At 43.0% G+C, this 15,654-nt stretch overlaps 1 protein-coding gene across 1 annotated transcript in view; it reads right to left on the bottom strand.

Moving 5' to 3' along the window:
- The window catches only part of Zip99C (Zinc transporter Zip99C), a 53,504-nt gene extending 51,448 nt beyond the window's left edge, over positions 1-2,056 (bottom strand). Inside the window, exons 1-2 of the mRNA XM_065439699.1 lie at positions 998-2,056; positions 194-298 (exon numbers count right to left, since the gene is read on the bottom strand). Of these exons, the coding sequence (XP_065295771.1) occupies positions 194-298; positions 998-1,307 (415 nt within the window). The 5' untranslated portion in view covers positions 1,308-2,056. The remainder of the gene's footprint in view (positions 1-193; positions 299-997) is intronic.
- Between the last annotated feature and the right edge of the window lie 13,598 nt (positions 2,057-15,654).

The raw sequence follows: 15,654 nt of genomic DNA, 5'->3' as shown, positions 1-15,654 counted from the left end.
GCCGTAAAATAAATCAACAAGAAAGCCGACTTATTTTCCAGCAAACGGCACCAGGTTTGATACCACCATCAGTATTGCTCAGTGAGCTGGAGCATTTTGTTACCACGGCAGCCTCAAAATGTGAGCATTAAACAGAATGAGCCTAAAACCTGTGAAGTGGTCAAAGTGAATACATGCAGATCTCGAGACACACCTCTTCGAAGACGCCCCCAGGCTTCTGGCAAAAGGTGTAGGAACACATCACCTAAAAGGCCACCAACAGCAAAGCTGAGTAGTAGCTTGAGTGTCCGGCAGCCACCTGGAAGAAGCGGAACAGTAAGCTAGCCTCTGTAACAAATATAGTGGGTATACAAAACCGCAAACTTTTGCAGAAAAATTAGATAGAAATGTAGCCAAGCTGCAGACATACACCCGCCACTGCCCCTCTTTAAAACCCTGCAACACTATTCATTCTACGCAAGAACAAGCACTGACAATCAATATAAAGACAACTTTGTGCAGGAAAGCTGTGCGCTAACTGCAGCGGTTCGGGAATTACTAGTGGCAAGGCAAACGGCTGCATTCTCTGCAAAGACATTGCCACTCTCCACATGTTGAGCAAATGACTTGTTAAGTGGAAGATAAAGTTCTCCAACCGTGTCGAGAAGCCGCCAACCACACTTCCGACTGCGCACATGCTGATTCTCGGCGTCTTCTGGCCGTATCTCACCACTTCGCGATGCTGATAAGCATCCTTATGCTCGCAGCGTCTCGTCGCTACGGCAACGTGAATCATTCAAGCACATATTTCAAAAAAAAAAAAAGTTACAACTAGCAAGCCCTGTCTTTCTCTCTCTCTATTTTTTTTTCTTTCTCTTTTCTTTTTGCTTTTTTTCCTAGAGATGACACACTACATTTCACTTCGAAACATAGTAAACTTTACACTGTGAGAAATAACGTCTCCAAATACAGGCTCCAGCCAACTACGGGTTAATGGATGGAGATATATATTACTTACTGCGATTGTGCTTCAGGTTGATCCCGGTGTCAACAGGCACGAGTAGGAGCGGGAACACACCGCTGAGGCCCACGACGCACGCTGCAGCTATGGAGAAGACCCACGTTTGGTAGGTGCGCACGTCCGAAGGGGCTTGTACAGAGGAGCTGTGCTCGTATGTGGGAGCCCATAGCTGCCAGACTCGCAGAAGAGGCGTCGGCGTCCCTTCCCCGAATGAAGTGTTCAGCGATCGTTCATGATCACACAGGACTTGGTCAACGCCTGCGGCGGCCACGACACCAAGCCGTAGCAGCTGAGCGGCCAACGGCATGCTTTACCGAGTGGTTTGTGCAGTGGGGCCTGGCTTCAACGGCACGTCGAAGGACTCAGTTTCGCCAGAGCCATTGCGTTTTGTATTCTACCACGCAACCAAGATACACAAAATTTATCTCCATCTGCGGTGGAGGCAGCGTAATCTGTCCGGGTGAAGTACACGACAGGAAGTGCTCACCGAAGAAGTTTGAGGCCGCAACGAGATAGCACGGATTCTCGAGTGGAGCTGCCGCCGCTCATAGGCGACGTCAGGCGGTGGAGAGAAGAGGATGGAGAAGGCGGAGTGCAGCAGCAGCAGCAGCAGGCGTCTTCTCACGCTAGCGCAACGGAGGGCACGGTGGATGGGTTCTTCGCTGTACGCGTCGATGCTGCCAGACACGAGCTGATCTAAACGCAGCACGCTAACGAAGCTGCCCCTTTTGTCAGGCTATGCAGATCTGTATACAGTGCTCGGTCTCGCTGAGAGGGTGCCGCAAGAAATCGTAACCTATGCGACCCGCATCCAGCACCGCATCACTGAAGTTTGCGTTGAGTAACATGAAAAAGAAGCGGGAAAGTGGGCGAGTCTTGAAATAAGCAAAATAACATTAGTTTCGGTTTTGAATTGTTTTGTTTCTTACGCTGCTTAAAGTTATCAGTGCAATTCCGAATTTATTATCAGTTCCATTCACACATACTGCACAATAATTCCATATGCTTAAGTAATTATCAATCACTTTTACAGAATAAACAGCAGACAACGAGCTGCTGCTTCTGCTCCGTCCTTCAGCAACAGTGGCTTCTTCTTCTTGCTGGTCTGGAAACGTTGGCTCGTGGGCCGCTCATGGTTCTTTATTCTTTTATTCTATGCGGAAGCCAAAATGTTTGCGGAAGCGCACGAGCCATGCGCGCTGTATTCAATGGTTCAATATAGCTTAAAGGCGTATGTTATTATTCTTTTTAATGCCATGTACCCGATGTTAAGCATAAGTGCTTCTGTAAAAGTGAAAAATCTACGGTTGCTTAAACTAGCGAAGATTTCTTTAAAGCACCATGGTAAAATGCGGCGAGTGTTGTGTTTTCACTGTCCTTTGTGCGTTGTTTCTAGTGTTCCAAAATGTACAGGCTGTTTCACACTTAAGGGAAAACTCGGAGCGCATTGCATCAAGTGCATCGCGATGCGGCGTGAGTCAGGCGGCGGCAACAGCTCGCGCAGGCTCAGGCGCTAGAGGGGCGGGGTCGGCGCGGGGTCTTGAACCGCATCGTCTGCTAGGGCGGCGCGCGCTGGCCGCATCGTTACTGCGGGAACTGAGCCGATATGCTTTACAAAGCGTTGTGCGACGCCCACCGATACGCCTCGAAGGCAAGTTCATCCCTGAACGGTACGGGGCAATCATAGACGATGTACTGATTCCGTACGCGTTCTTGACGGCCCGTTCCCGCGGAAGGTGACTATATATATTCCAACACGATAGGTCGCCGATTCACACTCCTCGTGTTGTGGAAGAAGTGCTCGAAGAGGGCGGAGTCGCTGTCCTGGAGTGGCCGCCCCAATCCCCGGAGCTCAACATCATTGAAAATGTCTGGGGCTCATTGAAAGTATCGCTGGCGCGCCATCCTTTTCATGGGTTGTCCGAGGATAGGCTTTGGTCCACCATCGTCAGCAAGTGGGACGTGCTGCGAATGAACACATCGCTGACCAAGAATGGGCGGTGTCATCGCTGTTGCTGGGGACATATTTTGACGAGATACTAGTGAAGTTCGGAGCGTGACGCGTGCATTTCCCTGCCGACGGGCAGGGTCTGTCTAGTGTAATGAACTATTGTCGAGAAGAATCACTTCCAGCTCAGCTGTCTTAACCTAAAACATTCCTTTATTTGTATCCGTTTGTTTCATCTATATCGTACTTGACCCCCGTATAGTTCTTATTGTCGAGTGCTCTGTTTTCCTTTCGTGTCAAATAAAGACTGAGCACGTTGCGCGCATATTTTGGTGTCTCCTTCTCGTCGCTGCGTATTACGGTGCACACAGTGAAGAATATACGTGCACGTACTCAGTACCCCGACCTTTTGAAATAACAAACGAAGCATGCTGTCAATTAGAAGTTTGTGGAACTCCGGTCATTATCGCCAATGAAGGCTCAGAGGTTGGCGTCGCACAACGCTTAGTAAAGAATATCGGCTCAGTTCCCGTAGTAACGATAGTTCCCAGCGCGAGCCCTAGTGGCACGCCGCCGTAGCAGACGACGCGGTTCAAGACTCCGCTCCTCGGGCGCTCGCTCCTGTGCGAGCTTCCACCGCCGTCTGACTCCAGCGCTCGCCGCATCGCGATGCAAAATATGTGCTCTGAGTTTTCCCCTAAGTGTGAAGCAGCATGTACGAGCTCATTCAGCTCACGATTCCTCTCGGTATCAGGGGGAATCGGGCCAGCTCGGGTACCTCAAGCGGCCCTCCTCTGGATCCGCCAGTGAAAAATGCCTGGCAAATAGGAGCTTAGGATATATAGCGAGGCACAGTCATATTGCCATAGAGACAATAGAGAGCTTTAGGGCCCCAAAAGTTAGGGGCCCCAAAGAGCTTTGCGGGTGTTAGCGTTGGGGCACGCATGACTGGGCTTTGCATGGGCTTTGCCATAGGGCTTTGCGTTTGCAGTACTATATAACATCTTGCGCTGACAGCGCCACTACGGCGTCAAAGAAAAGCTATTAAAATAATTAAATAAAATATACCATTTTATGATAGGAACAGTAATTTTGACTAGCATGTATGCGCGTTTAATTACGATTTAGAGGTTATTCTGTAAGTAGCAAACAATTAGTTGCGCTTAGTTTTGAGCAAACCAACTTTACGTGCCTTCACCAGCCAAGCTTAGCCGTGTTAGGCATCAGAGGCGTCTAATGAATCAACCTTCATAACACACGCTAGTTCAGAGAAAGCGATAACCACAGTCACTTCTCCTAGCTTGCGAACTTCACGCGTTACCACGAATCGAACCCAGTCATAAAAAACAAATTTAAGAGCCATCGCTTCGAAGGGTGCCGCCATGTTTGCTGACGCAAAGCTTTTGGGGCCGCTCTTTGGGCTCCCGCTAGCAATCCACCTGGCCGTTGAGTCCGTGAAGACTCACCCGTATAGGTGTTCTGTGACTCACCGTCCTCAACGCGCGTACCCCCGCCATGTTTGCTGACGCAAAGCTTTTGGGGCCGCTCTTTGGGCTCCCGCTAGCAATCCGCCTGGCCGTTGAGTCCGTGAAGACTCACCCGTATAGGTGTTCTGTGACTCACCGTCCTCAACGCCCTCAACGCGCGTACCCCCCCCCCCCCCCCCACCTACGTGTAGATTAAGAGGCGGGCACCCCAGCGCGGTGGAATAATAAAGTTTTCAATCAATCAATGGGCTCCCGCTAAATCGGTGAAATAACGGTCCCAACGCAAAACCAACGCCTCCTCTTGGCAAAACCCAAACGTAGTTTCCGTCTCGCGCATGCTCAGTGGCTTCGACGCTATTTATTTGGGGCCCTAAACGTTTGGGGCCCCTATTCTAAAACTCTCTAATAAGCTGCTGAAGAGTGTGCTTCTGTTCGATATCTCAAACCTGCTCTTCATAATGACACACCCGTGATAGGGGCTGTGTGCATATTCACTCTCGTCGCCATTGCACCTTCTCCATAAACGCTGTGACAAATCTGTTTTCTCGTAAGATGTTGCAAAGCATATACTTGCTCATATTTATTGCGTGTGCTTAAGATTGCATATGCTGCCTTGCATCTTTTTTACAGTGTATTTGTGAGACTTCAATAATTTCAACGGCTCCAGTATATCAGCTAGCTGCAAATTTAAAATATGCACATTCCATCTGAAGTACTGATGCCCTGAGAGTGGAAAGTAGGTAAAGTTATTCCACTTCATAAATCTAATGAAACACATATTTCATCCAATTATTGTCCAATTTTCCTAACTTTCATTTCATGTAAAATGTCCGAGCATATAGTATACTCGCACCTTGACATCTTACAGTCAATTTTTTCCACCATTCACAACACATACTTCATAAATATTTCTCTTGTGAAACTTGATTATTAACATTTACAAATAATTTGTGTTTATTCCTTATAAATTGCTTTGCAACAGATTGCATGTTTCTAGATTTTTTCTAAAGCTTTTGATAAAGTTAACTGTCAGCTCCTTATACTAAAACTTAACTGCCTTAAAAATGACCCATTGGTCTTCCGGCGGGTTGCCAAATTTCTCTACCATACCCAATATGTACCGGCTAACAAAAAATGACTTGTGTACAGTGTCGGTTACCACAGGAGTGCCTCACGATTCCTCCCATACTTTACTTGATTTACGTTAATAACTTGCATGTACTCACACACATCCAACTCTATTTGTCTTTATGCCAACGACTCTGTTGTGTACTATAAAATTACCAACGAATCTGACCCCATATCCTGACCTTAACAACATTATTGCTTAGTCGGTGATATGGCATATGAGACTGAACATTACTAAATGCAAGGTGATGAGGATCTTGTGTCACTGATCACCTTGTCCTCAGTACTCACTTAACAACCTTCCACTTGATTCCGTTACGTCCCACGAATACCTTGGTGCAGGCATGTGTAACCAGGGGGAGGGTTAGCTAGGGATACTGGAACCCCCCCCCCCCTGAAGTTATCACTAGGGCAATATATGCTGCTCTCTATTGATCATACCAAACTACAAAGATTATATACTTCAGGGCTTACACTTTATTTGTGCTATTATTTTTATTAACTATTTTGTTGTTTCGTGGCATTGCTTATCTGTGTAACTTCCAATTAAGCCAAATTGGCATATCAAGTCTCATTAAAAGCAGCTGGCAGTTAGGGTCCCGTTAAAACCAAATGATAATTGTATGTTCCAATCGATGCCTCTGGAAACTCCTGAATAACCAACTGAGCAACACAGCCCCTTAAATATCTCCCAATGGGACACACAATAAGGTCCAATTTGATTCACCTATACCAATTGGACTCATAATGATGTCCAATTGGACACATCAGACCAACTGAGCCCATAATGGTGTCCAATAAGAACTGCAGTAAACTCCCGTTAGGACAAACCTGATTAAGGGAAATTTTTTATTATGTGGAAAAATGCGTAAACATTTCGTTACTTTCGCATAAACCCAATGCAAACAAAAGCTGCTTAACACGAATTGTCGAACTTCTGCACCACTTTCGAGACCTGTTATTTGGGTCGGCGAGAGGCCTCAATTGGCAGACTTGGAGGAGGCGAACTAGCTTGCTACACAGGAAGCAAATGGTGTTCTTGTGGACATAAACTGCTACACCAGCATTGACAATGACATTATAAACCTGCTAGGCTGTCACCATACAAACAATAATTTAGGAAGTCCTCGAGGTGCCTCTGCGAGCTATTTAGACAAGAACACTGTCTAGGAGAAACAAAAACTAGTGGCGTTCACACATGATGCAGCTGATAAAGCTCCGACTACTTTCATGCAGGTTTTTCTAAAATGTGAGGAGACTCAAGGTTTATGAGCAAGATGGGTGAAATGTATTCTGGTGTAGGGCACAGATTTTCATGGAGCCATCAACAAACAAATCTGTTCTTATTAGGTTAGTCTTATGCTATTCAGTAAAATTACTGTAAGAATACACATAGCAACAAGTTACCATACAAAATATAATAAATGGCTCTTTTAGCATCGGCCTTTTGGTTTTAATGCTGTTGCATCTATTATTTCGCGTTGTGGATATCTGCAAGCGCACTTGGAATAGCAGATCTTTAGTTCTGTGGATCACTTCTGTTTAGCATATGAGCAATTTAATTGAGTTCGTCTTATCAAGAGTCTACTGTATCTTAACAGCAAGTGAACAACCTTAGTGTCCATGATCTAGAACCAGCCAGACACAACAGCATCCAATTGTGTTCCACTGGAAAATACAATTAAACCTCCTCCCCATGACCCCGCCTTTCTTTACTTCAATATACTGGGTGTTTCTGCAAGGACAGACAAAAATCTTTAAGGCTCACCTGTGGCACATAGCACAATTCTATTCCTTCAACTGGATTTCTCAAAGCAGCAGACATTACTTCTACAATAAATCAAAATGTGCAATTTACTAATTACTAAAATTCACTAACTATATATTGCATATTATCCAATTTGTGAATTGTAGCCGGGGAAGTTCGCAAGGCAGATCTGCTTGTAATGAATTTTCAGGATGACACCAATTTCGAGATAATGCTGAACTTTGCGAAGAAATACATTGTTGTAAGGTAATTAGTAATTAGTCAATTACGCATTTTGATTTCTCTTGCAAATAATGTCTGCCTTTTTCGGTAATCCTGCTCGGGGACTGCAATTGTGCTATCTGCCACAGTTGACACTTAAAAATTTCGGCAGTCTTCGCAGAAACACACAGTATTTTGACTTACTTTCAACACTGGCTTTTCTTGGAACCCTCAGCTTGCATACCTACTTTATATGTATAATATCAGATATCATATATAGCCTTGGCCATACACAAGTGTTTTGTAGATGCCCTAGCCTACAGTGCCAAGATACATTACAGAGCAAACTGAATAATGAATTCATTGCTAAAAATTATTTTTGATCATTTTCATGTCATATCCTTAAAGACAATGACTTTGATTTCTTCCCATATTTTCATGCTATGTTGATGGAATCTATTGCATTAACAAAACATTTTTATGTCAAACACTATTTTAGTGCTGCTAGGGCAAATGCTTTGAGAAGAATTGCAAGTTGCAAGATTGTTGGATTGAAACAAAATGTCCTCCAATGGAACAAAGGTCCGTCAAAGAACACTTTGCATATAACAAGCTGCTATGGAATGTCGCTCGATAAAGATATTTTGTCCAGTGACACACCTGCACATTACTTGAATCTACATTTACAGATAACCTATACATGAGTTGAGAGTTGAGTTGAGTTCAACTCAACTCAACTCAACCCCTATACATGAATGGAGATTTTCATACTCAACATACATACATTTATGTCAAAGTTCCAACACCACAGCATCTCCATTCTACTCTGGACAAACAAATGAATGTTCATTCTTAAAGTCAAGACCTATCGCTCTATGACTCAGAGGCATGTGCACAAGGAAACAAGAGGTGCATTTCCTTGATTTCCTTTAATGGGAGCAGTGGTTGCCTCATTATCCTACAGAGCACACAGATAACTGTGAAATATATGCACTTTGAATGGTCATATGCCGTGGTGAATTTAAAAGCCCTGAATTATTGCGCAAGCTTTGCTTTCGGTAATGTTTTATGAAAGTAATCCACAGTGCTTGCTTCATTAGTGTTGTGGCTCTGTAGCTAGCTGGCATAAAGTCCACATGACATGGCCAAAAAGTTTGTTACTCCATTCTCTCCCAACTCTTATAGATGCAGTCGGGGACTAAAAAGAAACTTAAGAATCTGTTGTGGTAAACTCTCATCTTACAAATAGATGCCATGCTGATACTACTAGCAACAACTACATTAAGCTGCATTTCACTTAATAAAGAAATGAACAGATCTCATGTACTTCTGCACAACTACGGCAGGTTCCACAGTGAAGTTACCTATTTGAAGATTTAAATTGCAAGACTGTTGCATATGCGGTCTTGGTTTTGAATCAATATATCAAATATACCTGCCTTCATCATTATCATTATCACCATGTGCCACTGCCATCATGAAGCCAGGATTTTAGGTGAGCAATAAGGCTTACTTAGACTTGCCAGAAACTTATCCTTGTTCGCCTCTTCCCACCGCAGTGGTACTGGGTTAACATTAAAGAACCTCTGGTAGTCGAAATTAACTCAATCCCCCATTACTATGTGCATCATAGTGATATCATGGTCTTGCCATGCAGGACATTCTAGCATTCTCCATCTCAGCCTCTTACCTTCAGCCACTTAGTCCAGTGTCCTTAGGACACAACGCAGACCTTTCCTGTTTAAAAGAATGACAAGATGTTGCTTGTAAATCTTTTCACTCCAGAAACTGACTGTAGCAATTTTCATTCAACGAAGCCTCTACACTAAATGTCAGTTAACTCCATGGGGACGCACAAGCATTCAAGAACTGGTCTTTGCAACCACCAAGCTGGCCACTTTTCTATCTGCATAAACTGCCAAGTTCAGGCCAGCAATGTGCCAACTAGTAGGATGGGTTTGTAGCAAGCTGTGGTCTTGGCGAGACATGCAAGCGCATATACCAAAATGTGGACCATTCTTGCAGGAATTTGCGAAAATCGGCTAGAAAAGTACTATCGAAGTTCACCACAGTTCACAGGGAACTTGATGTTTGATACCAAATTTGAGTTCACTTTGCAACAACTGTAGTATGTGTATAAAACACAGCCAGGAAGATGGGATAAGAGCTACATGCTTTTGGTGTCGCTATCCGCAGCTTTGCATACTTCAGTGCAGCTTTCATCACTTTTAGAAACGATACAAGGGAGGCAGACACCACAATAACAAGAGATGCTGCAAATCAGGCAGTCCCTTCAATAACCAGTAAAGGTATAGTATAGCATGTTGTGTATCAATTTACGCCATTTATTTATACAGTTAACCTCAATATACCGAAGTCAGAAAAATCGGCAATGTGCTTCGTTATATCGAAATTTCGTTCTATCGAAATTCGACATTTTATGCAAATAAGTTCGCTCGCCGATCGATTTTTTCTACACGGAAAGGGACCGCAGAATTTTTGGAATTATCGGGCAATAGAAAAAAAAACACAAATTTGAATGAGAAAACAATTCATTTTCATAAATTTCGAAGTCGCGGACGAGTGATACCGTTTCATGCCACGTACATCGACGATATCTTCTCGGCGGTACGAATTAATTGAAGCCAGTCACGCTTTCACGTGCACTCCGCCCCCGCGGCTGATAGCGTCGCCGGCACTGGACCGAACGACGCTATCAGCAAAAGCGCCGGCAGCGGGGAGCGAATGCTTCGTCTGCCTCTCGCTCCAACGAACCACCGAAACTCGAGATTACGCAACCTCCAATACTAAACGTGCGGTAAGACAGCTTACATAGTGCCACGCCGTTTCGTTACGCCCACTCTTTGCATACGCGGAAAGCAGGACGAAAGTTTCAATTGCACCTAAAGCACCTAAAGCGCGCGTGGGGCGTGATAGGATCTTCTCGCACGTGGGCTTCATACGCGAAACACGATGCGGCTCCCCTTCGGCCGTCGCTCGTGTCGCGCGGGGCGCGATTTGAGAGGTGCGCTTGCAAATAGCGACGTAATTCAATAATTTGACCACCTGCGTCTGTGGAAGTTTCCGTTCGTTGTCTCGGCATTCCTTTGCGGCAGCAGTGACACTTCGTTATATTGAAATGGCATACAAACACTTCATTATGCTGAGGTCCTAAATACATGGTGTTCTATGGACAAGAGGCTATGAAAAGCTAAACACTTCGTTAAATCGAGTTCGTTATATCAAGGTTTAAGTGTATGTGAATAGCGTTTATATTCGCTTATTTATTCTTGTATATTCCTGCAAAGTCTTTTATTCTTATATAGTTACAAAGACATTTGTCTTTATGCTTTCGGAATTTCAAATGGAATTGTCTACTACAGTAAAAATTTAATTATAGGGTTTTATGTGCCAAAACCAGGATCCAATTGTGAGGCATGCCTTAGTGGGGGACTCTGGAAATTTGGACCACCTGGGGTTTTTTAACATGCACCTAAATCTAAGTACATGGGTGTTTTTGCATTTTGCCCCCATCAAAATGTGGCCGCCGTGGTCGGGATTCGATCCTGCGACCTCGCGCTTAGCAGCCCAACACCGCAGCCACTAAGCAAACACAGCGGGTTGTCTACTACACTCAAGATGACTGAACTACATGCACTTGTACTTTAAATCAAATATTTTATTTTGAAATAACAGCATATGAATGGGGACAACAATCTGCAGTAGTCTAACAAAAAGTATCAACAACATTAAAATTTGCAGCAAGGGATCATAAAAGATGTTATAAAAATGATTCAACCCACAATCAAATGCTCTCCATTATGTGTATTACTTTCACAAAACAGCTTTCTTACAGGCCACAGCTGCAGTCAAATCCAGTTACAATGTCACTGTGGTCAGGTGGACAAGACAGCGCAATGATTTTCAATGCCAAAGTAATGTGGGAAATGTAAGCAGACAGAAAAAATAATAATGAGCGGCACCAGAAGCGTAATCACTAATCAAACAGAGACACTGGCAACTTTAATGACAGCATATATCATTGCAGACCTTTCAGTGAAGCTGCAATTAATTAAATGTTTGACATTCAACCGTACGTTTAAAATTATACACAATTTTATGCAACAGTGCCAGGACCATTTCTTGAAGCCTATAGCTCACAAAATAACTTTTTTATAAAATAGAGGAAATGTGTATTTGACACGTCAAGTGAACCAAAGGGTCCTATTAAAGGGACACACACTAAAGAGCAAGAGTGAATCAATTGAGTATTCTTTCAGAACTCCATTTTCACTAATTTTCTAGGAGATGATTGGTTATATATATATTAGCAGAGAAAACAAAGGCCAAATTGCCCTTTTATGAATTTAGCGCCAAAGTTTCAGCACCAGTAAGTCTATGTGACATCGGGCATTTCAGAGGGTAAGAAAGTTCAACAAAACTTGCTAAATTGACTCTTTGGTTCCTTTATAGCATCTATTGTAGCCCTTGTTTACTGGTGAGCTATAACCTAGAACTGTGCAGACACAATATCGAGGACATCACAGTGAGCAGGCGTGGGAACTTTGAAGATGGCATGGCCTACCCTCTTTTTGAGCCTTTTCTGGCACGCCAAGCCTCCTCTCATAGTAACGGCAGTCACTTTGCTATTGCAGAAGCATAGCTTATTAACTCAGCTCAACAATATTCCTCTTCAGTGTCCCTTGAATGTAAGCTTCAGTAATTCAAGATGTTTACATTGCCCTCCTGATAGTCATTTATTACAACGTTTTGATATTTTTTACCACAAGAATCATCTCAGAAATGTTTTTGCAACAAATTAATGAGACAATGTTGTTATTTGGGCTTGTTGGTTAACTATAACAAACATACCACCTTGCAGACAAGGATGAACAAAGAAGAAACTGGACAGACTTAATGCTACCAAGTGGAAAGAACAAAAATAATAATAGTAAAAAATATGTACAACAGAATGCTGAGAGTGAAGCAACAATAGTTCATAAGAGGTAGGCAACCCACTGCAAGAAGTACTACTTATCAAAACCATGAAGTATTCTTTCTCAGACTAGGCAAGAAAGTTTTCACAGCACTGAAACAAAGACAAAGTTGACTTTGACTTCAGAATTTAACCAATCTACCATAGAAAAACAACCATATTTACAGGCTTTAGAGCCACGGTGTATCATATACAAACATAGCTCAGATAAACGAAGCTTTCAAATAACGGAAACTGTACATTATATGCTATTCTTGTTGGTATTCTTGTCCTGTCCCCAATTGACAACATAAAGATAAACATTTTCTTCTGCATTTTGGTTATGTGGAAGCAACGAGAAAACTTTCAACCAAAGAATGCCAAATCTGGATCACAGCATAGCAGCTATGCAAATGTGAGACGAATCACCCAATTCATTTGTCATTGAGGCACACAGCTTGTACCTGCAGCAGTCACAAGGTTTCATTCATAAAATATGGTAGTTCATGGTGGAAATAACTGAGCAGGCTAACTCAGGTGGAATGCTGCAGCAAGGAAAACATTGATTTCTTAGCATGGTGCAGCATGATTGTCAACAATACCAAGCTTCAACATGCCAGTCATAAGCTTTAATTCAGATTAGCATATAGCATGTGGGTGCTGGAACAAGATGCTGAATTCTTCAGCAGCGTTTCTATTTTGCCACATCTGGCACTCTACTCCCTGGTGCCGACAGCACTGTGTGGATAGACCAATAATTTGCTAAGTAAATCATTACACCTAGTGGGTAAGTGCCAGCCAGCAGGCTACAGAACATGGCTAAACTGTTTTTTACACTCCTCGATTAACCTTGACACCACTTTGTCATGGCAATTTCGCTGCAGTTTTATCTCAGTTATTCCAGCCAACAGAAACATAGAGGAAGCAAAATGGGGTGCTTTCACTTAATCTGAGTAGCAGATGAAAATTGACTAGAGAACTTGATAATAAACCAGCAAAAAGAAGTCAGCGATACTAATCATGGGAAAAGGAACAACAGGATTAAAAGATGCCATGGAATGCAGCCACAACATGGCACATGAAAGCATACTTATAACGTAGCTCTTATACTTCAAAAACGTTTAAAAAAAGGTTAAAAAGAAGTTTTACAGCACCTTAAGAATCCGAGACTTCTCACCTCAGTGGTGATTGTCTGCTAGGTTCCTACAAATTTTTAAACAGCCCATCATATTTGCGCACATTCCTTGTCCAAATCACATGAAATGTTATATACAATGACGCAAGCTATTGTTTTTTTTTGTTGTAGGTTTTCAGAAAAGTGACATCTTATCAATACTGTGTGCTCTGCTTAAACGAAACTTTCATTAAATGAAACAAAATATTTGACACTTTCAGTCACATTTAAGTACTCTAATGAACATTAATGAGCTGGGACAACTTTCTATCATAACGAAAGCTATCACTCTACCACTACTAAAGTCAAAAGTAGAACCAGGAGTGGAATTAAATATACATCAGGTCCTTTATTTTCTGGTAAAACCCTGTAATTCCCAATTTTCGCACCCTAAACAAGTTTCATGAAAATTGCGTTAAACCCAATTTTCCGCTAATCTTTGTCCTTTTGTAAAGTGAAAGAATAAATGCAGGTGTAACAAAACTAATGAATGCAGTCCAAATTGTGTGAGCAAGTGGTCAAGATATATTTATTATTATTCATGTAGAATACGCTCAACACTTAAGCAAAAACCTGCATTCAGTGCCAGCTGTCCTCGAGTGAACAAAATCTTGTAGCTCTTTTAGTAGCTGCATTTAGTACATGAATACGACAATGGCACATCACATCGCAGTTCCCACACATCACGCACATGTAAATGGTGGTGACGCACTAGGAAGCGAACACAGTGCTGGCGTTATTTTGCATTGTGAACGGTAACTGTGGCAATAAGATGACGTTTTCTCAACTAAGGCACATTAAAAGAAGGGCAGCAGAGTAGGCTAGTTGTTATTCAATTAATTTTGCTGTGTTGCAAGGGCATGCAAAGCAATGCAGTGAAACAGGATGACAAGGCTGAGAGGCCCGACAGGTGTAGGATGAACAGAGAAATGCTTTAAATAAGCATGGTAATGTAGGGATCAATTCTGAGGTTTTACGTGCCAAAACCAATGATTTGATTATGAGGCACATCATAGTGGGTGACTCCGGATTAATTTTGACCCCCAGTGGATCTTTAACAAGCCCCCAGTTCACGGGACATGGGCATTTTTGCGTTTCGCCCCCATTGAAATGCAACCGCCACGGCTGCGATTTGATGCCATGACCTCATGCATAGCAGCACAGCACCATAGCCGCTAAGCCACCACGGCAGATATGGTAATCTATGTCAACAAGGGCTTGAAAGATAAGGAAAAGCATCACACTTCTTAAGAAGTGTGGCCAAGTGCACTAATATTAGTGCTTTTTTAAATGCATAAGCATTTCTGTGCCCAACCAATAAGAAAACTCGTCGATCTGTCTGTCACATAAGACGAATTGCTATAAAGAAATTAATTTACAAGAAAACAGAATAAGTTAGAAAGGAAAAACGTTGGCGCTAATGAGTTCTGAACCTATGACCCTACGCTCAGAAGCTGAGTGTCTCACCCATTGGGCTAAACACACACGCTTGCAAAAAGTGAATATATCTGAACCATATGAATGTGTTGTACCAGCGGCACATAACAAATGTCAAAGAAGAACAGTTTGTATGACGGCTTCGTTGAAAGATTTGGTGATGGCAGAATAAAACACATATCTAGGACGACATGTAGAGCCAACTTGGAGCATTGCCAACATTAGGAAAACACTGATATTGCAAAAATTTAATGCCAAGCACGCCACATCCCCGACACGTTTTGGTGGTCGTGGAATGCACGTTTCGTTGGGGCGTTCCTTCACCGACTGAAATGCTACCATCTCCGAGGGCTCATGCATATCGCACAACACAGACAGATAAGCAGGCAATGAGTTGATAAGGATGATAAGGAGTGATGTGGGGTTATATGGGCCTCATCACGGTTGATAATGGTTTGACGTGGATGGATAAGGTGCTAAAGAGTGAAAAGGGCTCATAATGGTCGGAGCAATTCTGTTATGACTGATAAAGACCG

This window comes from Dermacentor albipictus, chromosome 1 (genome assembly GCF_038994185.2).
Source record: "Dermacentor albipictus isolate Rhodes 1998 colony chromosome 1, USDA_Dalb.pri_finalv2, whole genome shotgun sequence".
Lineage (NCBI taxonomy): Eukaryota > Metazoa > Arthropoda > Arachnida > Ixodida > Ixodidae > Dermacentor > Dermacentor albipictus.
Note: the sequence above shows the minus strand (reverse complement) of the source record. Positions and strands in the feature narration are given on the sequence as shown.